Here is a 22,159-nt window from a genome sequence, read left to right as displayed (position 1 = left end):
CATCAGCCCCAGCGTGGCGCTCCAGGATGCAAGCCCACATAAGGCTCAGAGCCCGCCCGCACGAGGTGCGTTCCCGCTGACATCCACACGCATCTCAAGAGAGAAGTGGTTCCAAATGGTCACATTGCAGCTCCCTCCCAAGGGCACAAAATGCGGCATCGCTCCTGACCCTGGTCTTCCTGGTCCCCAGGAAGAATGGCGGTGAGTGCCCCCGGGTGCCCAACACGAGGCGCAGTGCCCGCTCCCATGCAGGCACTTCCTTTAGAGATTTGGACGCCCCAGTGAGGACAGGCACTTTGCCAGCCAGCTGCGAAGGCTCCACTCTCTGGAGCCTACACTAAAGTAGGGTGACCAGGCCAACCATCTGGGGACGGAGGGCCGTCTCAGGATGTGGGCCCTTCCCTGCTAAAACTGGGACGGTCGGTTACCCTAAAAATAAGCCTTCTCTATTTCTACTTCTCTGTCTTCTCACCCTCGTCCCAGTTCTTCCCAGGAGGTGTGACGATCCAGCACTTCAGTGTAAAGCAGAAGCTGAACTAGGCTTGGGAAAGCAACTTTCTCCAGAAAACCCCAGAAATACTCTACTTTTTGCCTCGCTCAGGGTACAGATGTACCTTTTGTTATGAGAGAGCATAAATGTTCGAAGATCCCGTTCTCGGTTTGAAGTGTTCTGAGAGCCTTAACTTCTGATTCCATCTCGCCTCAAAAGATCCGTTTATAAAAGACAGATGTCACGCAAGCCAGTCAGTATCCCCCAGTGCCCCGCAGCACGAGGGGGTCCACTCATCTAACAGACACAGCTTCATTTGGAAAACTTCTAAAGACCCCTTTTGCCCTCAATTCACCATGGGGGTATAACTCTGGTGGGCTTCGAAGAAGATTCTTGACCAATATTTTACCATCACATAAAATACATTTCTGGCGCCCCCGTAAGAATATCACATAACAAATGATGTGCATCTATGCTGAAACTAAACCAATAAACCAAGCACATTTTCAAAACCGTCCTACTTTTGACCTGACGATCCTTTTTCCTTTGTTGAAGATTTCAAAATTCAGTAATGAGTCAGTCAAGTATGAAAAATCGGTGAACTGTATGTTTGTGTATCCATAGGATAATGTTTAGAAAAGTACTGCATGCTGATCTCCTTGATTATGGAATATCAATGTGTTAGTAATTTTGGAAGGAAACCAAAACGCAACCCTTGGATGGAGCAATGGAAATAGGACTATTTCATTCAGCCTATGCACCTGGAATGTTAACAGAGCGGGCACTTGTAGGTGTCTCTGTTTACTTAGCCTGGTTTTTTACATTAGAGGGCAGTGCCAACAGCATTTTCAAGGTGAACGTGTCAGCTGGGGTTCCTGCCCCGAAGTGGCCCATGGGAAGCCCTTCCTCTGTGGGGTGAGGTCTCAGAGCTGCGCAGCCGCCGGACGGGGCCCCGGTGAGTGAGTCGCCTACCTGACCAGGTCGATGACCCGTTCCCTCGGCGCGGCACTAACTGGCTCATCGTTGATCATTACAATCTGATCTCCCGGGATCAGCTTGCCTTCGGAGGGGCCACCTGGAGACAAATGAGAGCGAAGAGCAGGTGAGAAGACCACTGGTCATCCATCCATCTGTAGCCTCCTCTCCCTGTCGTGATTCCCTGTGAGCAACGGGCGTTATCAGCAAAAGCAAAAGCCACCCAGAGAATGGGTGTTCTCTCCATCGTCCTTCTCGACGCTAGACAGAACCGGGGAGGGGCGAGCTTTGGAGAAGCTCCTGGGGCCCAGGCTGCACCCTGGCCAATGACATCAGAAGCTCCGGAGGCAGGACTCACACATCAACATTCCTCTCAAACTTCTCAGGTAAGGTTGAGACTGGCAGTGCTTCCCATACTTTAACAGGCTTATGAATCAATCACCTGGGACCCTGTTGCCCTGCAGACTGATTCCGTAGGTGAGGAGGGGTGCGGGGTGACATGATGCATGTCTCACAAGATCCCAGGGGCTGCTGAGGCTGTCAGCCAGCTGACCACACCCTGAGTATCGGGACCCTTAGGAGAAGGTATTCCCCCGACAGGTAGCCAGTCAGTTGGGTTGATCCCCGGCAGCCAGAGTCACGACCACCTGAGCACACCTGGATTTGCACACAGTTGTATTTACTTACTCTGTACAACGAGGGAAATGGCACTCTGTGGCGGCCCGTAAGGCAGCTGAACACGAGGGTGCTAGGAAGGACTTGTAGGATTGGGTCTTGAGTTACATGCTTTGGGAGGAGGGTTCAAGAAAGTGGGGCTTTGCTCTCAGCAAGTGGGGGTAATTCTATCATGAGCATCTTAATAATTCTTGCCTAAAAGGTGGGAGGAAGGAAGCTGGCATTGGTAAAGAAGCAGCAGTCCCCTGTGTCAGCTAGGAGATGAGGGCGTTTGGTCATTTCTGTGGTTTGGACTGTGCTGGGATGTTTGTGGAGGGGCTCACGTGTGACCACAGAGGACTCATGTTTTTGTCTTGATCCGTCACAGCCTCTTCCAAATGTTTTTCCAAGGAGGAGGTAGAGAACGAATATTTGTTGAGCATTTATTGTGTACCAGGCAACAGGATAAGTGTTCTAACTAGTAACCTCTCTAAATGCTATAATCCCTTCCATATAATGACATAGCTGAGGCTCACACAGGGGCAAGAATTGCCTGGAAGGGTTGAACTGGATGTCAGCTTAGGTCTGTGGACACTTCCAAGTTCAAGGTGGCCAACATCTCTTTTGAACTGGCTCCTGTAACTCAAAAACTGGTCACTGCCAGGTTTCTTGACACATAAAGACACAGCTGCATGAAGCACACATCTGTATTAAATAAGACCTAAAAACAAATACTTCGATAATATGGATTATCTTCACATGTCTAATGGAATTACTCCCCAAATATTGATCTGGTGCTTTATGGTACTGGGATTTTAATTTTATTTCCAGAGGTCTATCTGGATAATAGGCGCAGCTGAAATGTTATCTTTCAAATATTATCACTTTTACTTCATTTAGTAATTGAAACGAACACTTCACAGCCAGAATATGGAACTCATATTCATTTCAAGATGAGGGAACTGAGATTCAGTGTTTGCACACATAAGGAATTCTGAAAATCACTTGAGGGAGTTTTGATGACGATTGGATTACATATGAACAATGACTCAAATTCAGTCAAAGAAATGGTTAGACGTCAGATGCTGGTCAAATACAGAAAAATCTCTGAACTAACTGTTTGGAGAGTGACGTTAACTAGTACTCTGATGAGAAAACCATGTGCAGATGAACAGGGCTTAGTCTTACATTTGACCTATGCTTCTGATCAAATGGAAATACTCTCGTTTGAGCAAGAATTATGGGAGGAAGCAACACACAGTTCCTTCCAGAACATGAAACAGGGGCACACTTCAGAGAACGCCCATGCCCTTTACTCTGAAAGCTGGCTTGTCTACTATAGAAAAATCTGGTCTTACCATTGGAATCACTTATCATTGGAATCACTCAGTAGAGTCATTTTATGATAGACACAGTTTATGTGACCAGCATTTTCACTCATAAACATGACTGGAAACAGTGCTCTTTGACCTTAGTTTGCACTTTTTCTATTCTTCTCAAAATTGTCGAACAGTAGGTGAGAGAGTCTGACTCTAAGGAAAGTTGAGGGCAAGGAAGGGAAAAGGATGAAGGAACAGTAAGGCGATAAATACAAGAAAGCGAAAAACCAGACCCAAATCTCCAGTTAGCTCTGGGGAGGACACACACTTTGGAGAATCCCATAACCAAGACGTTAAAGTGTCCCACTGTTACAAAACTGCATGCTAAATGGGACACCATTTAGGAAAAAAATATGTGTACGCACACATATACATATATATACATGTAATACATTATATATATATGATACATAATATATGCAAATGTATGCACAGAATTGTCCACTATATATATGCTCTCTCTATATATGTTAATAATGGTTAACCCTCAATAGTAGGAACTCAGGTGATTTTTTTAAAAACTCTATCCTCTATACTGTCTACATTCTTTTCCTTTTTCAGGAAAGCATATGGATTATTTCATTGTTATAAAAAACAACAAATCTCTTTTATTTTTGAGAATAAAATTCTCAGTTGCATTGAGTTCAACAACTATGATCTATAGCTAATGAAATAAAAAGCTCAGCAGACAAAGTAAGAAGTTGTGTGGTGAGGCAGTGGTAGGAGTGAACAGGGAAGTTATTCTTTTCTGCACAAGTCTAAAGGGGTTGACTGTATTTGCAGTGCTTGCCTTGGGGCAGAGTGTGTCAAAATGAGGAAAAATGGAATCAACTTTAATAATCTATACTAGCTCACTAGTTGGCTTTCATTTCCCTTAATTGACAGACTCAACTGGCCAAATATTTTAGAGTTTAATAATAATAATAATAATAATAATAATAAACATTCCTGGACTAACTATGTACCTGGCACCCTTCCAATGCATTTCATTCCCTCCCTTAGCCCTAGAAGGTAGACACTATGATCCTTATTATCCAAAGGCTATAGAGAAGTTACATCAAACTGACATGTAGGGGGTTATCGCGGAAGCTAAAAAAAACCTAATAAGGAGCAGAGGCACGATTCAAGTCCATCAAACCCAGGAGGTCTGATGCCATAGTCTGCGCTCTTGACTACAGCATTTTACTTTTGAACTCTGTTACTGATTTGCAAAATCCTGGAGAAAGACAGCACAGAAGATACTTTCCTTTTGTCTGAAAAAAAAATCCAGTACAAGTCCATTAAAATAAGTATATAAATACATATAATAAATAAATATTATAGCATTGTTTCTGGAAGGCAAAGGTGGCCCACGTCAGGCAATGGCACCATAGTCCAGTATATTCAGCTGTGTTGATAGTGGAACATTTATATACTGAGAATGACTGAGACCAAGTGCATTAATTACCTGACCGTATGGTAGAATTTAAGAGATTTGCCACACACTGTAACAGTCAGCATTTACTGTATAACAAGACACCCCCCAAACCCAGTAGGGTTTCCTCTCATGCTTATGGGTCTTTGGAATGACTGTGGAGTGGCTGATCAAGGGCAGGCTTGGCTGGGCAGTTGTGCTGTACACTGAGGGTCAGCCTGTACTTAGCTCTAGGCTGCAGGCTGGTTGCCCCACGTGTTCATTTTGGGGCTCGGGCTGTGAAGGGGTAACAGCCACTTCAGGGAAACTCTTCTTATGGCCGTGGCAGAAACCCAAGAAAGGAGCTCAACTCCACAAGCATATTACAAGCCTTTGCTCATGTCATCTTTGCTAATATGCCATTGGCCAAAGTCAGTCACCGGGTCCGGCCCAAGAGCAATGGGGTGGCGAAATACATTCTACCTCTAGTGGGAAGGGAGGGGAGCACCTCTTTGTAAAAGAATTCAACCACCCCAATGATCTAAATCAGGGGTCCCCAAGCCCCGGGCTGCAGACTGGTACCGGTCCGTGGCCTGTTAGGAACCGGGCCGCACAGTAGGAGGTGAGCGGCGGGCTAGCGAGTGAAGCGTCATCTGCCACTCCGCATCGCTCCCCATCGCTCGCATTACCGCCTGAAGCATGGCTCACATGACTGCCTGCACCATCCCCCGCCCCATCCGTGGAAAAACTGCCTTCCACGAAACCAGTCCCTGGTGCCAAAAAGGTTGGGGACCGCTGATCTAAATCCTAGAGAAACTTAAACACAACCTTCTGCTTTTTCACTAAGGAGCTCGTCGGGAGCTTACTGAAAACAGCACCGTGCCTGCCTCTTAACGTGTGCATTCATACATTAAGAAGTGGGTCATTTCCATGGTTACAAATGATGGGTCAGTGTTTTCCTAAGTCTGGCGATATGATGGATTTGGAAGTTTAAAACCTCGTTTGCAGAGCCATTTCTGTCCCTCTGGTAGTCTGGCTCTACCCAGGTGATGGGAAAACTCAATTAGACTTCATAGCCTGAAACAGAACAGTATTAAGCTTGTGAAATGGAACAGTGGTCATGCTGGCAGGGCGTGGTGGGTGGTCCCGGAGACCGAGCCTTGGGGTTGGGTGCTTACCTGGTGTTACTGAGCAGACGACCACTGGCTTTTCACTCCCTGCCACGAAACCAAACCCCAGCACAGGGTCCCTCCTCATCTCCACCCTCCGAGGAGCCGGAGGGATGATTTGGCAGCTCTCCAACCGAGGGTCATCAAATGCGATTGCCTGTGTCATGTGACTGTGGGAAAAGCACACAAAAGAGAAACTTGGCATCAGTGTACGTGTTTGGCAATGGCCCGGCGACCGCATCCTCTCTAGTTGTAAAACCTTCTATTCTCTGTTTGGTAGAGAGTGGGGAGGATGTGGGGAGACCCACTGTCAGGCTTCTCACATGGCTGCCTTCTTCCTTGAAAACTCTAGGCCCACTTCTGCTTGAGGCCTTCGTACTGGCTGTTCCCCCAACCTGAAATGCTTGTCCTGCAGATGTGTGCATGACCCACCCTCACCTCTCTCAAGTCTTTGCTCAAATGCGAGCTTCTGAAAGAGGACTATTCTGGTCACACACTTTAAAATCACAGCCTTGCCTCCCCACAACCAGATCCCTTCACCCTCGTCTACTTTTTTTTTTCCCATAGAACTAATCACTTGCTAACGAGCTGTGGAACCTACTTATTTTGATGCTTATTTTCATTGTTCTGCTCTCCATACTAGAATGTAAGCTCTGTGATGGCAAGGAATTTTGTTTGATTCACTGATTTATCCCAGGTGCCTAGAACAGTGCCTGGCATGTAGTGGATTCTCAATAAATAATTGAATTAAATAGAGAAAAAGATATTTCTTTGTGGAAAACTATCAAATTATAACTGATGTGCTGAGAAAGAACCTCAGAGGGTTCTGGACATTTAGTGGGTAATGCATACGGCTTTTGGCTCCAGTGAAATTGAAGTGATGGGGATCGTTTTGGTGGCAATAGGTTATCCTGGTGTCAAATACAGTCCCCCTTTCCAAAGAAGTTGAAGAACTAACTCTTGGCATTTCTGTTCCAGAGAGACTTTCAAATGATTTAAATGAATCTTTTTGTTAACACTTAAACTTCAGAAGTCTTATCGATAATCAAACTTGAAAAATGTACAGCATTCAAAAATTTTCAAAATGCTTCCACGAATAGCTCATTTGATCCACAAAACAACCTTGAGAATGAAGGAGCGGAGCAGGTATTATTATCTGCATTTTGCCAAGGAGGAAACTGAGATCAAAACAGTGGCTTATTGTTACTCAGGGCCCATGGTTGGTATGCCAGAGACTTGGGTTGAAAATCAACTTCGGTGACTCTTAATGAAGTCTTCACTCATGCACATCATCCAAGGCAGACTTCTTTTGGGGCAGAGTTATTAGTTTGAACACTAGAAATCTCCTTAAATATGTAAGCCAAGATTATTTCAATGACACGGCCTTAATTCAATTTTTTTCCCACTAATCTTCTTCAATAAGTAAAAGAAGATCATTTTAAAATACCTTGAAAGATGCTACTCCATATGCCATCTGGACAACGTATCGTTCAAATGTAATAAAGAAGGACAGAGAAGGAGGAATCCTACTGTCCTTCAGTGTAATGAGTAAGAGTTAAGAAAAATCATTGAAAACCCGCTAGATCTGTCCTTTTGGCATATATCGCTGGCTAGGAAAATAAAAGTTTAAAATCCCTTTGAAACAGAAAGGAAGGAAATGTCTTTTTGATTTAGCAGTTTGTGATCTGGAACACTAGGAAAAAGAGAAGTGTTAGTTGCTAAGGAACCCATTGTGCTCCACGTGCTGACACTCATCTGTTACCGTGTTTCATCTTCACAGCCGCTGAGATAGAGGGAGTTTGACCCCGCCCACCTCCTCTTTGTAAATGCCCAGAGAGGAAGAATAACTGGGCCAAGGTCACACGCTTCTCAGGTGTAAGCCAGGTGCGATTCACACCAGGTCTTCTGATTCTGTGTCACGTGCCTGACCAGCTACATAATTTGCAAGGACAGTACAAAATGAGAATGCAGGGGCCCTCCTTCCAACATGATTAAGAACTTCAAGACGGCAGAAGGTGAAACCCAGCCCAGGGCCTTCTGTGACTGCATGGGTCACAAGCCCATGAAGCTGGCCTTGGTAGGGTGCTATCCCCAATGTCTCACCACCATTCTAGAAACATCCAGGTTCAGAGTGGTGGTGTTATAGGGCCAAGGGGGCAGGGGCTGTCTTCTGTGAAACTGTAGACGTTTGTCTGGACCCAGAGAGTAGACATGGCTACCATGGTGGGGCACGCACTTGGGACGAAGGGAGGTGGGCAGACCTCAGGTGGGCAGAAGGTCACATGGAGAGGCTTGGCAGTCTGAAGGAAAGAATTCAAAACCCTGATTAAACCAGCAGAACCTATATAGGGTGAGCCCCAGTGTCCAGGGTAGGAGCTGCAGATGGGGCCCTGGGCGGGAGGGACTGAGACACAGGGAACGGGTGGGGAAGTCAGGGCTGGGAACTAGGACACCAGGAGGACCTCTCATAATCCTACGGCGGGCCCTGCTGGGCGGAACTTGACCCTCCACATTGATCTCTCACAGGCCTGAAACAGGCCCGGCTGTGTGTGCCTGGGAGAGAGTGGGGCTACCTGGGGGGTCGTGGCCACTGTTCGGTTCTCTTGTGTCCTCTGTAAGACGGCTCCATCTCAGCGTGTAACAGAGAAGAACAAGCTGACTCTATGTTGGAGCTATTCCTTCAGCTCTAACCCTTGTGCTCTGTTGTCTGTGCTTAGTCATGCTGCCTCTGCGCCTTTGTAAAAGAATGCTGCCTACAGCCTGAAATATACAGGATAGCCCATTCTCAAGGCTCTGACCTTTAAAGGTACAACACTTTCCCCTTTATATACAGATTAAAAGTTGCAGAACAGAAAACAACAAATGCCTTGTTGGAGGTTTATAGGAACATTGTGACCAGACCAATATAAGAACAAAGGATTCCGGCACCAAGAAGTTTGCAATAACCAGACACACCCCCTCCGCCTTTCGTACAAAAGAATTCTAACTCCAGTAAGATAGTTCTTTGGGACAGTAGTCCACCATCTCCTCGGTCTGCTGGCTTTCCAGATAAAGTCGCTATTCCCTGCCTCAGCAACTCCTCTCTTGATCTACTGGCCTGTCGTGTGGCGAGCAGTGCAAGCTTGGACTCAGTAACAAGAGTGTGCTGTACTCTAGCTGCATTTGGAAATGAGTCTCTCCTTTTATCCCCAGAGCGAACAAAGGAAAAAAGGGAGGGTAAATCCACATGCTTTTGGCCCTGAGCTCTGAGTTTGCACCAGAATCCACAGAAGGCATTCTGAATGATGAAGGTTGTAGAGGTGACGTGACTTGCTAATGGTAGTAGGAGTTGCATTACAGAGAATCAAACTCTCAGTTCCAACTGTAGAGCGGGACTGGGAAGATGAGTCCCCATGCTGCTGCCAATACTGTGAAAAGCTTCCAGGAGTGGTTCCCAAACTTTACTGCATATTAGAATCACCTGGAGAGCTTTAAAAAGCCCTAACGCCCAGGTTTCATCCTAGACCAATCACATGAGACTATCTAGGGGTGGGAGCCAGGATCAATTTTTAAAAAAATTAATTAATTAATTTATTTTAGGCTGCATGGGTCTTCGTTGCTGCGCGCGGGCTTTCTCTAGTTGCGGCGAGCCAGGGCTTCTCACTGCGGTGGCTTCTCTTGTTGCAGAGCACAGGCTCTAGGAGTGCGGGCTTCAGTAGTCGTGGCACGTGGGCTTCAGCAGTTGTGGCTCGCGGGCTCTAGAGCGCAGGCTCAGTAGTTGTGGCGCACAGGCTTAGTTGCTCCGCAGCATGTGGGATCTTCCTGGACCAGGGCTCAAACCCGTGTCCCCTGCATTGGTAGGCAGATTCTTAACCACTGCGCCACCAGAGGGGCCCCTGGATCAATTTTTTAAAAAGAATTCCCAGGTGATTCCAAAGTGCAGCAATGTTTGGGGATCATTCACCTGCCCAGGGAAGGGTGTGTTCTAGTGCCTTCTGGACAATAGGAAAAGGGGACTTGACTGATGTCCCTGACCACCTCCCCTAGCATCCATTGCAAATGTAAGTTAAAATATTTAAAGTATCTCTAGATAGATTATCCTCTTTCCACTACATGATAAAGTAATAGTCTCCAATTTTTAATTCATCATTCACTTAATGAGTATTACAATATTATTTTATTAATACCTGACATTTATTAAACACTAACTTCATGCTAAGCCTTTTTCGAGATGCTATCCATATGTTAGTTCATTTAATTCTCCAAAACAACTCTATAATGCATTCATTTATTCATTTAGTCAACAAATGTTTATTGAACGCCCACTGGCTTCTCAGTTCTGGGGGTACAACAGGAACGAAAGCAGAATAAAAAAATAAAATATTCACTCCAGTGTGCAGAGACAGGGAATAACCTAATGAATTGGTAAAACGTATGGCATATCAGGTCATTTTAAGTACTAAGGAGAAATACAATGCAGGGAGGAAGGCTGGAGAGCTGCCAGGCGAGGGAACTGTGAGATCATGCTAGGGGTCAGGAAATGTCTGGGGGGAGGGGCATTTCGGCAGTGCAAAGGTCCTGAGGTGAGCTATGCCTGTGAGAGCATGCCTAAGGGACGGCCGGGCAGCCGGTGGTGGGGGGAGGGTGGAGACAGTGAGGGGAGTGGTAAAGAAGTGATGAGGGGCTGAAGATGACCCAGGCTCTTAGAAGGACTTTGTGTTTTGTTGTGAGTGAAACAGGAAGCTGTTTGAAGGTTCTGAGTGGAGAAGTGATGTGATAGCTGCCATACTGAGAACAGACAGGAGGGAGCACTGGTAAGCAGGGAGGGCATTTCAGGGCCCACTGCATCAATCCTGACAAAATATCATGGTGGCTTGGACCAGGGTGAGGGCAGATATGGCAAGAAATCATTGGGCTTTTAACATATTTGGAAGCCACTCTGACAGAGCAGGGGTGGGACTCCTACTCTGGAACCTTCCTCCTGCACACACAGGATGGTCCCAGGGAGATGGACCTTTAAGCACATTATCTAATGCAAGTCCCGTGTCCCGATGGATCCAAATTGCAGGAGACATTTTCTCTGGAGCTAATGCTTCACGGTTTGTACAGGAAACACACAAATGCCCAGGTATGGGGCCAACACGAGAACTGGTGTGGTAGTCTGGAATGAGACTGTGAAGCCAGACTCTCTGGGTTCGAATCCTGGTCCCACCACTTCCCAGCAGTGTGATGTGGACAAATAACTTCATCATCCTGCACCTCAGTTTCCTCATCTGCAAAGTGGTGATAATAATGGAAACAACCTCATAAGATCATTGTGAAAATTAAATGAATGAATAAATGTCAAGCACGTAGCAAACTCTCTGGCATGTAGGAAGCACTCAAAAAGCATTAGCTGTTATTTTCATCTCTTGAGGGCAATGAACAGAAAGGCATATGTTTCAGACATTATGAACTCATTCAATCTTAAAATATGAAGACAAACTCAACGTTTCAATTGCCTATAGCCCAACTCTCGGTGAGATGCCTCACAAATCCTGGGTAAGCTCTGAGACTTCAATCTGAAGAATCACGTCAAATGCAATGACACAGGAAACACAAATATATATTGATATGCACGAGGCAAAACAGTACCAGAATACAGAAGAATAAAATCTAGGCTTCTCTAGCAACTGAATCACGGTTAGTAAGTTTTCCTCCGCCACGTTTCAAAGACTATTAAGTGACCTTGGAGTCTAGGGCTGGGGAATGAGGCCGGGTCATGGGGAAAGTGAGAAGCACTAAATCCGTTTTAGGGAGTGAGACCCAGGAGCAGGCCCTTTCACCTCAGATGCTGCCGTCCTCTGTGTCAACAGAGAATCTGCCCTTGGTCCATGTCACTTTCCCACCCCAACAAGGTCTGAAACTTACAAGCACGTGCATATGATGTGGTTGTTGCCTGTTCTAGTATTTTCTTTTTTGTTTATGATTTTTAAATTCTTTTTGTTTTGCTTGCACTTTGAGGATAACCTTCCAATGGCATTATCATATTCTTGCTAAACAGGTTATATTTTCAGAATACATTATCTAAAAATAATCAACCCCTGTCTCTTTTCCAGTAAGAAAGGATCCACACTAAAATGTTCCCCCATGAAACATCATTCTGTTCTTTGTGTTAGGCAAGTACCTTTTGGCTCTCTCCTTGCAATATTTTTTATAAAGATTTGAGTACTTTTATAATGAGCTGAAAAAGCAACATCTTTTTACCTGCTGAACATGCTTCAGTGAATTCTGATGCTGAGCCTTGAAGAATACAGCTGATGAACTACACAAACTTTCAGCCCCTGCCCCAACCTCCTCCAACAAATACACATAGATCGGCCAGAAATCTCTGACCTAAAAATCCAGAGTGCATTAATTGAGATGGAAAATGTGTCCACTGAGATCGAATGAGCAATCTTGCTATTTCTGAAAGATTCATTTCAAAAGGAATGATGGGAACCCTGCTGCCTAACTCCCCACGACAAAAGGAAAGGGCTTTCTTTGAACTCTGGGAGCCTTTCTTCCTCAGCAGAAATAAAAGACTGATACATCCAATGTATCACAAAGAATTACTTTGACTAGTGAAATGTGCCCTGTAAGAAAACCTAAAGTAATTTCAGTTTACCATGCACTCATTAGAGCCAGTGAGGTCCTTTTTTGGAATATGTGCTGAGTAGAAAGATTCTGGAAGGAAGAACCAAATTTAGAAGCCATTCCCTTTGGTGTGGAGTTAAAGAATCTAGGAAGATGGTGGCAGGTGGGACCCCTGGGTAGTTAAGACTGGAATGAAAAGGAGTATAAATAAACATACATGCCTCAGTTCTGCTTGAGAAGGTCATTGTTGGTGTGACCTTTCAGGGATGGGCAGCTGTGATTCCATGAGAGCATTAAGCATCAATATATAATAGCCTCATCTTGGTAGCCCTGGTGTGGGTCGCAGACTAAGTTATTCTTCGTTTGCTTCCCAGGATGCGATTTGCCACTGGACACCACCCTGCTTTTCAGTGCCTTCCCACTGGACACAGTACGTACTTCTCCACCCCTTGACTCTGCTAACATCTCATTGCCCAAAGCATGTGACATGGCTGAGCCCAGATGTGACAAGCAAAACACACTTGTTTAGCTGGGCACGAGCTCTTGCTTTTCTCTTGTCACCATGAGAAGACCTTCCCAAGGCAGCTGCCACCCTTTCAGCTTGGGCTCTGGAATGGACACATGCAGAACAGACCAGAGCCGGCAACTCAGTGAGGAGCCAAGTGGAGCAGAGCTGTCCAGCACCTCAGCCTAGATGAGCCAGCTGAACGAGGGGTAACAAATGATGACTGTTTCATGACACTGAATTTGGGGGATGTTTGTTATGCACCAAAAGCTCACTCATACAATCTGTAATTAGTGTTTTCAATAGTACTTAAAAACCCTGAAATGCCACATCCCCAAAGGATTCTCTCTACCACCCCTACTCTCTACACCATTTATGGCTAAATGTGCTACATTTTACAAAAACACTATCGACACTTCCAAAGGAAACTTCTCCCCTTATTATCCCAGTTGACATGGCAGCCACAGGCACCTCATGACCTATTCTTCATGACTTTCTCATATCTCTGAACTGGACTTAGGTAGTCGTGGCTCCCAAGCCAACAATTCAAAAGCCCTGTTGTGGCCTGTGAGGGGGCTTAATGAGAAAGGCTCTGGACTTCCCTGGTGGCACAGTAGTTAAGAATCCACCTGCCAATGCAGGGGACACGGGTTTGAGCCCTGGTCCGGGAAGATCCCACATGCCATGGAGCAACTAAGCCCGTGTGCCACAACTACTGAGCCCGTGTGCCACAACTACTGAGCCCGCGTGCCACAGCTACTGAAGCCCGCGTGCCTAGAGCCTGTGCTCCGCAACAAGAGAAGCCACGGCAATGAGAAGCCTGCGTACCGCGACGAAGAGTAGCTCCTGCTCGCAGCAGCTAGAGAAAGCCCACGTGCAGAAACGAAGACCCAACGCAGCCAAAAATAAATAAATAAATAAATTTATTTTAAAAAAAAAAAAGAAAGAAAGAGGCTCTGAGCAAAAGTGCTGAGCGAGACAAACTAGAGCTCCCCAGAATAAGAATGTAAGTAGGAAGGAAAAAAAAAGCAGAAGTGTGAATTACTGAGGTTGATAGGTCACAACTGAGAGGGATCATGAGGTAGATTAGACCCCAAGATAGGTTTCCAGCAAGTCAAAATTACAATGATGTGTGTGACAAAATAACATATTGAAAAGAATTTTTGCTTTGTTCTCATTGAGTTTCTTCCTCTCCCAGGTCTAGTAAGGTAGACAGGCTTCGTTCAGACCCTTGCCTCAGGGAAGATGCATTTACCAGGGCCCAGAGAAAAAGCTGATGGCAGAAAGCCTCTCTCCTGACTTGTTTCGTGAAAATCTGAGCAACTTGGCTTAGGAGTCAAGGGCAGAGGACCCCTGTGAGGTGGCAGAAAGTTCAGGAGAGAGAGCTTGGTGGTAAGTCTAGCAAAGCAGCAAGATGCACAGGCTGAACCTAAAGAAATGGCAAAGTCAGTGAACTTCAGGGGACCATGCAGGCTCAGACTCCGGTATCTTAGGACTGAAGAACACAAAGGCCTGTTTGAATTTCTGTTCTGCAGAGATTCCGAGGACTTCTGAATATTCGACATGATTATATTCCAATTGCCAAACAGCTGAAATGTAATATGATGACACTCACACACGAGTTTAAGGGTAAGATTTATATTGGCTCTGTGAGAAAACAGAAACTCTGAATAAACAGCGTCTTTGAAGGAAAGGAGAAAAGGGAGCTGGAAGAGAAGTGACGCCACTTGGAGAGAAACCATACTGTGGAGTGACGTCACGCAAGGAGATCCAGGAAGTCCTGCTAATGAGGGTCCTGAAGCTTCTCTGAATCTCTAACTACCTCCTAGAGCTGCTTCCCATGAGGCTAGGAGGCTCAGCCACGCGGCATTTCCATTCTCATACGTCCAGGAGATTCCATCTCTCTTAGGATCTACAGTATGTATTTTTATACTCAACTCCCCCCTTCCCCCTCCCCGCTCCTTTTTTTTTAAACAAATCCCAGCAAGCCTCTGTCCTTTAGGATCAAAAGAGCCCAACCAAATCCCACCACTGAAGATGAGTTAAATTTAATATAAACATAGATAACTGGACATGATGTGTTTCCAGGTCACATAACACAGTGAGTCTCAGGCTTTTTGCCTTCGTGAATATGCAGATTATGGGTTCAGAGGAACTTAACCTTCACTAATCAATTCCACAGGCCATTGTCAGTCAATTCCCACAACATGTCAGGAGCATTTAAAGATTAAGAACTGTTTAGTCAAGCTTGGAAACTTACATAGTACTTAAAAAGCCAAGATAATCCAGAATGCTTAAACTTAGAAACCACAAAATGTTTGGAGGAATCCTGTTAGAGAATTTTAGGAGGACTTGAAAGAAATGGAATTTTTCCTTAACGGGTAGACTAAATATAAAAATTTTCAGTTCTTTTCAAATTAATATATAGATTTAATGCCATCTAATAAAGATATATCAACAGTCCTTTTAAAGAATCCAACAAAGAGAATTCTAAATTATATATGATAATATAAAAGAACACTCTGAACAAGAACAACACTCTGGTTGTCGAGCCCTACAAGATACTGAGATACTGGGACAAACATAGAAAAGTATAAAATGATGGAGTAGCAGCTTTGACTACAACAAAACAAGGTTCCAGGGTAAATTTAGAGATGAGTGCCCGCTTGAAAGAATTCAATGCAAGCTTTGGCACCAAAGAAAGTGAAGTGCTTTAGCGTGTCAATAACATGGCTGCTTTCGAAACAAAACCATTAAAGTACAGTAGAGTGACTATGACAATCTTTTGTCCTACACAGGGGTTGTTGGCTACCTGGTAACAATGAACTAAAAGAGTCCTCTCTTCAGAGTAAAGGAGATATTATAATAATGAATGAGAAAGTAACTTATTTTGTAAAAGAAACTTGGATTGTGGTAAGAATATAGGGAAACAGATGTTTGGAAATGATTCTACCATTATGTGCTTGTTTTACTGAAAATTATACAAATCTGTATCTATCAAAACAGCAGCCTTTGAAAACTTGAAAGTGAATTTTTCTAACCTGTTTTAAAAAACCTGCAAATAAAGCATTTCAGCGAATTGTGGACTCATTCGTTAAATATGATAAATGGCAACATCTTCGATTTGGTTTGTGAGAACAGTTGAAGGACATCAAGGAATACGGAAACTCTCCAGCTGAATTTCAACAAAATCCCTTGCATGGATGGAATTGAAAAACAGTATTTCCTGATCTAATAAGCAAGCTGGTGAAACACTTTGTCCATTTGCCTCTTCATATGTTTCTGCAGTTCCCTTTTTCTCCAACGACAATGACTGAAACCAAGTAAAGAAATAAGATGAACTTGCAACCAGACCTTCAAAATTTATCCATGAAGTGGTAAACCAAGATGCTCAAAAATAAATAAGCACCCTCAATAACTCTGCTGTCATTTAAAATATCATATAATTGTTAATGCAGCAGTGATAGCAAAAATGTTTACAAGTGATTAAAATGTGTATTTCACCTTCAACTCATTTTAACATCTATTCTTTACAGCCACATATATTTTATATATATATATAGTATGAATAAGTGAATATATATTAAGGGGGCACGTGTTTAAAATTTTTTTACTAATAGGCATACAAAAGCACCAAATGTGGACATTTCTGTTCTGTATGATCTAGGGGGTTCCTGACTTATGGTGTGGGCCCAAAGGATGTTTTATATACTCAAACATGATGGACAGAGTCGCTGATATCACAGAGCTCATCACAACGCTTGAAAAGTCCAGCTTTCACATTTAGGAATATTCAGTGGCATTTTCAGAAACCTAAAAATGAAGTTAGAGTGCTGCTGATGGGAAATGGTGCCTTTCCATCCTGCTTATCTCATCCTACCCCAGCCACCAAGATGAGAGAGTGGCCCCAGGTTTGAGTGACTAAGGGACAGACAAATTGATGGTTCTTACATGTGCTCTTGCTGTGGGCTCCACTAGATTGAACCCTCTGGGGTGTGGAAATCCAACCACCACACATCTAAGATTTCATGGATATCTGTTGCTTACAGAGCATAAAGTATTGCATGGCTGGGCAGACTTTTTCTTCTTGATTGATTACCCTTTTTTTTTTTTTTTTGGACCTATAGGAAAATATATTTTTGAACAAAAGACTTGATAACAATGAGCAAAGCCTTTCTCAAACATGTTAAAATTATCACTTTAGGTCTGAGAGTTTTTCTCCATCAAATTGGATTCTACCCATATTTTAGTGCAGTACTTGGAGGGGGGAGGGGTGAAGACACAGGAGGTCTCCTCCCCATCCCAAGGGGCTGTTGTATATCCCTGTGATCTACGCATATTCTTTGAAAATTTATATTATAATTTTATACTTAGAAAGTGAAAACAATCCCATGGTTCTTATAAATTCAAACTGTAAGAGTGTGTGTTACAGAAACCCTAATCTAAGATAATATTTTAAAACATGAATTGATCTTTATAAAAGAGGTATTTTTAGAGAGACGATTAGGCGCACTTTATAAATTTCATGATCTTCTAATCTTTACACAAAAGATTTCAAAAAGTGATTAAGTGGTAAGGGCTCACTTTGACGACTAAGAACTTCTGATGGAAGTTAAATGGCATTGGTAAGGAAATCACAGTATCAAAGGTTTAAGCTAACAGTCCTGTGTTAATTAAAAACTTGTGATCTCTTAATCTTTTCTTCATTAAAATAATTATTCCTACCCCCTACCTAGAGTATTTAGTTTTCTTAGACATAAAACTACATAACTGCCCAAGGTTACACATCTTTTCTGTTTTGGGTTGGTTTTGTTTGCTTATGTTTCCCTTGTTCTAAGCCCCATAACAAGAGAACTGAACCTCACTTCCGCACCCCCTAGATCCACGCCTGGCTCCTTTTCTACGTGTCCTGTATGTTGGGAGCTTTGATCCTGTGGGTGGCAACATGTGGGCCCGCTGCCCTCTGGCTTCCATTGGGTTCAACCAATGGGAGGTGCTGGCAGGGGAATGCGAGGTGAGGAGGAGAAAGAGATCAGGGTATTTCATCCTCCGACTCCCTCCTTGGTTTGGTGCAGGTCTGAAGTGACTTCATCCACTGATCACCGTTCCAGTCACATCAGGCCCCTTGAGCCTAGTGGTGCTAACGGGTCCCAGCTGCTGCTAGTGCCTGGGTGCCTCCACGGGACTTGCTGCTTTCCCTGTCTGAGCCCACACTCATCCATTTCCTGCCAGAGCCAGGCACCGTGCCTCTCTCTTCCATGAAGCAACCTTGTAAGTCCCAGGAAACAAACCCTGCCCCTTGGACGGCACAGATGGAGTCTCCTTGAGCTGGCTTCCAGTGAAAAATATAATTCTAGCTTCTTTTTTGATTCTTAGCCAAGAGATAATAAATACGTCTGCTCTGAGAGCAGCATTGAGATCAATTATCCAACTAATATTTATTTCTAATGCATCAACCATACTTAAATTTACACCAATGGTTCTCAAAAACAAACAAAAACAACAAAAACCCTCCCCAAAATACCTATGAAAAAAACATTTCTTTCTGAATGAAACATATTTTCCACATATAAACCTTTAAAGACAGTGAAGACTTTGAATTCATGTATTGACCACTGTGGAATCCATTTCTATTTGCCTAATTTAAATGAGATGCGAACTCTTTTTATCTTAATTGAGGCATGCTTTCTTTGTCTCTCTGTCAAAGTATTCTTAGTAAACTTTTATCTTTGGTTGACATTACATACAGTCAAATTTGCAAGAAGAGAATATCACTGAATTTGAGAGCTGGATGAGATCTTGGCTAATGCTTTTATGTTTTAGAAGAGTTGACATGCTCATTTGAAGATTTCGTGTACCATTTTCTTTCAAGTTGGCAGAAACCGACTTTTCAAATTCAGTCAAAATCAGTCCCTTTTGTTATTTATGGTGGATCAAATGTATCGACCATTTATTCAACAACTATTTAATAAAAGCTTTCTATCTGCCTCGTGCCCAGGATGTGGCTATGTTTCAGCCCAACAAGCTTATATTATAGTTCAGGTATCGGCAAACAATAGCCCATGGGCCAAATCTGATCTCTGCCTGCTTTTGTAAATAAAGCTTTATTGGAACACAGCCACACCCATTTATTTATGCACTGCAGCTGTTTCCATGCTATAATGACAGAGTTCAGTAGTTATGAGAGAGACTGGCCCACAAAGTCTAAAATATTTACTATCTGGTCCTTTTCAGAAAAAAATTGTTAACCCCTCTTCTAATGGAAGGATTGATACAATAAAAATCAAATAAACATGAACTATTTCACATATTGTCAGGGGCTGGTAGTTTTTATGAAGAAAAATACAGCAGGATAGAGAGTGAAAGAGGGAGTGGATTGTTTTAACAAGATGGGAGTGGAGGCCTCTCTAAGGAGGCTATTTTTGAGATCTGAATGAAGTGAGAAACTAAGCTGGGGGGATACCCATGAGAAAAACATCCCAGGCAGAATAAACAGATGTATAACGACCTTGAGAGAGGAGTCTCCAGGCCATCGTTTTAATCACGCATTCGTTCCTTTATTCAAGGAAGCTTTAGTGAGTAAGGAGAACTGTGAAGTTCTCCTTGGTTCTATGCCTTTAGAGAAATTCCCCACCCTCAAAGAAACTCCAAACCCCTAAGAGGTGCCAGATATATAAACATCTGAGTATAACAGATTGCTAGAGGCAAATGTGATGGAAGGGTTCACCCCATACTGTGAGGGTACAATCCATGGGGGTCGTCAGTCTAACCCAAGGGCAGTGAATGGGGACCAGGAAAGACTTCACACAGAAGATGCCCATGACGTGAGTCTAGAGATGTGAAGCGGTAACTACCAAAGGGAAGGGAGTTATACTCCAATCCAAGGGAAGAGTAAGCAAAGCCATAGACACATAAAAGAATCTGGTGTTGGGACAACTGTAAGTGTTGCTTGTTGGGTAATGGGGCAGAGTGTTTAGGAGAGAGCACAGTATCGAGGAGAAAGGAGGTTAGAGAGGAAAACTACTAGCCGTGTTGGAATGCTGTCCAATATCAGCCATACACCCTTTATGTACACAAGAGCACATCCTTCCTGGAAAGGTCAGAGGCTCTAAAATCTATCATATGATTAGCATCTAGTATGCAAAGAGTTGAGGGAATAAAAATCCTGAAATTCTCTCCATATTCTAGAAGACGAAGAGTAGGATATCTTAGAGAAAAAGGTAAACATAGTCCTTAGATATTAACTTGAACCCACATATTATTCATTTTATTTATGAATCAGACTATTATTCACTTTGAAGGTTATAGTTCAAAGGACCACAGAGTTTAAACAGAACCCAGACTGATACATTTTTCCAGTCATGCTTTCAGTTTTAGCAAATGAGATACAATAAATCAAGGATCTATTAGGGCTTGTATAAATTAACATCCAAAATAGATTCCACTAATTCATGATCAAATTTATCCTTCAAGGACTCAGTAATATTTGTCAATACCACCAATGAAAACCATTTCAACAATTAGTCTTTCATCCAGTTCATCTACTCAGAGAGATTTTTGTCGGCGTTAGATGATGAATTTAGCGCCTGCAAGATGCTTATTGACTGTGCCTTGTGAATCTAATTGTAGGATCTAAAAGGGCAAAATGTTTGTCAGTTTCCTTAAAGCTGCAAAATCCCTACAGCTAGGCTGGTAATCAATTACATTAATTGAGTTCAATTCAATGTGTTTAAGAGATGACTTTTATGTTAATGACACTCTAATGTGTCAGAGGCAATAATAGTCAAGTCACATCCTTGGGTTGATTGAGATGCTGAGCAGAGCCTGTAGCTCTCAACCTCGCCTCTCACCGACAACTCTAGATATGCAGTATTCCCAAGAACACTCAACCTTAGATTGAGATTTACTGCTGATTAAAAATTTAAAAGACAGGTAATCTAGGCAGGTAGCCACATAATAAACATTCGGAATCATATGCTCTGTTTGGCAATAATCAATATGAACAGTGTGAGATCTGGGTGAGTGTAAGTTAATGGGAATTGAATTCGAGAGAAGGCTATAGAGTACTTCAAATACCACTAGGGAAATTTCTGGAGAATTCATTGGTACAACCACATTAGAAAACAATTTAGCAGTAAGCCCAAGCTTTTTTATTCTCAACCCTGACTTTGGAGCTATTGGGTAGGACCCAGGCACATGGATCTTCAGATCATGTCAACGGTCCTCCCATGACATTTGTTAGGTAGTCCTGTGGTTTCAAGAGAGCACTCCAGCTAGACTAGAAGTGCCGGTGAGCAAGTTCAACCTCAGGGAAAAGCGCTGGGAGGAAACCAGAGTATTTCATTGCTCAGACCCCATTCAAGCAGGGAAGCCCTTCCATTTCAGTAGGTGGAAGACAATAGTCACTGAGAGTAGAATGATCACTGTCTTCCAAGATAATGAATTTCCCACCACCTGTCTCCATTTGGAAACAAAAACATTAAAGTTAAAATAATTAAAGAAAGTGTAACAATGTTCTGATATTTTCCATGATATCTACTTTGATGCTATTTGCTTAAAAATATTTAAGTTTTCGGACCCAACTTAGATGATAACCTAAATCATACTTTAAAATCTAGTATTACACAGGAATCTGTGTTTTTAAAAGGCACTCCAGGTGATTCTGGTGCACGGTTTAGGATTACACTTTGAAAAGCCCTGGCTTGGGGCTTCCCTGGTGGCGCAGTGGTTAAGAACCCGCCTGCCAATGCAGGGGACAAGGGTTTGAGCCCTGGTCCAGGAAGATCCCACATGCCGTGGAGCAACTAAGCCCGTGCGCCACAACTACTGAGCCTGCGCTCTACAGCCCGTGAGCCACAACTACTGAGCCTGCATGCCACAACTACTGAAGTCCGCGTGCCTAGAGCCCGTGCTCCACAACAAGAGAAGCCACCGCAATGAGAAGCCTGCGCACCGCAATGAAGAGGAGCCCCCGCTCGCCGCAACTAGAGAAAGCCCACG

General features: G+C 43.6%; 1 protein-coding gene across 4 annotated transcripts in view; it reads right to left on the bottom strand.

Annotated features, from left to right (window-relative positions):
* The window catches only part of FRMPD4 (FERM and PDZ domain containing 4), a 525,557-nt gene that overhangs the window by 90,344 nt on the left and 413,054 nt on the right, over window positions 1-22,159 (bottom strand). For all 4 annotated transcript variants that reach the window (XM_082375456.1, XM_082375459.1, XM_082375457.1 and 1 more), the window contains 2 exons: window positions 6,070-6,230; window positions 1,463-1,565 (listed from right to left, as the gene is read on the bottom strand). In XM_082375456.1, the coding sequence (XP_082231582.1) occupies window positions 1,463-1,565; window positions 6,070-6,230 (264 nt within the window). The remainder of the gene's footprint in view (window positions 1-1,462; window positions 1,566-6,069; window positions 6,231-22,159) is intronic.

The sequence above is a fragment of the Balaenoptera borealis genome (assembly GCF_965194805.1).
Source record: "Balaenoptera borealis genome assembly, chromosome: X".
In the NCBI taxonomy this organism is placed as follows: Eukaryota; Metazoa; Chordata; class Mammalia; order Artiodactyla; family Balaenopteridae; genus Balaenoptera; species Balaenoptera borealis.
The sequence above is the reverse complement of the archived record's forward strand: the minus strand, read 5'-3'. Positions and strand labels throughout refer to the sequence as shown.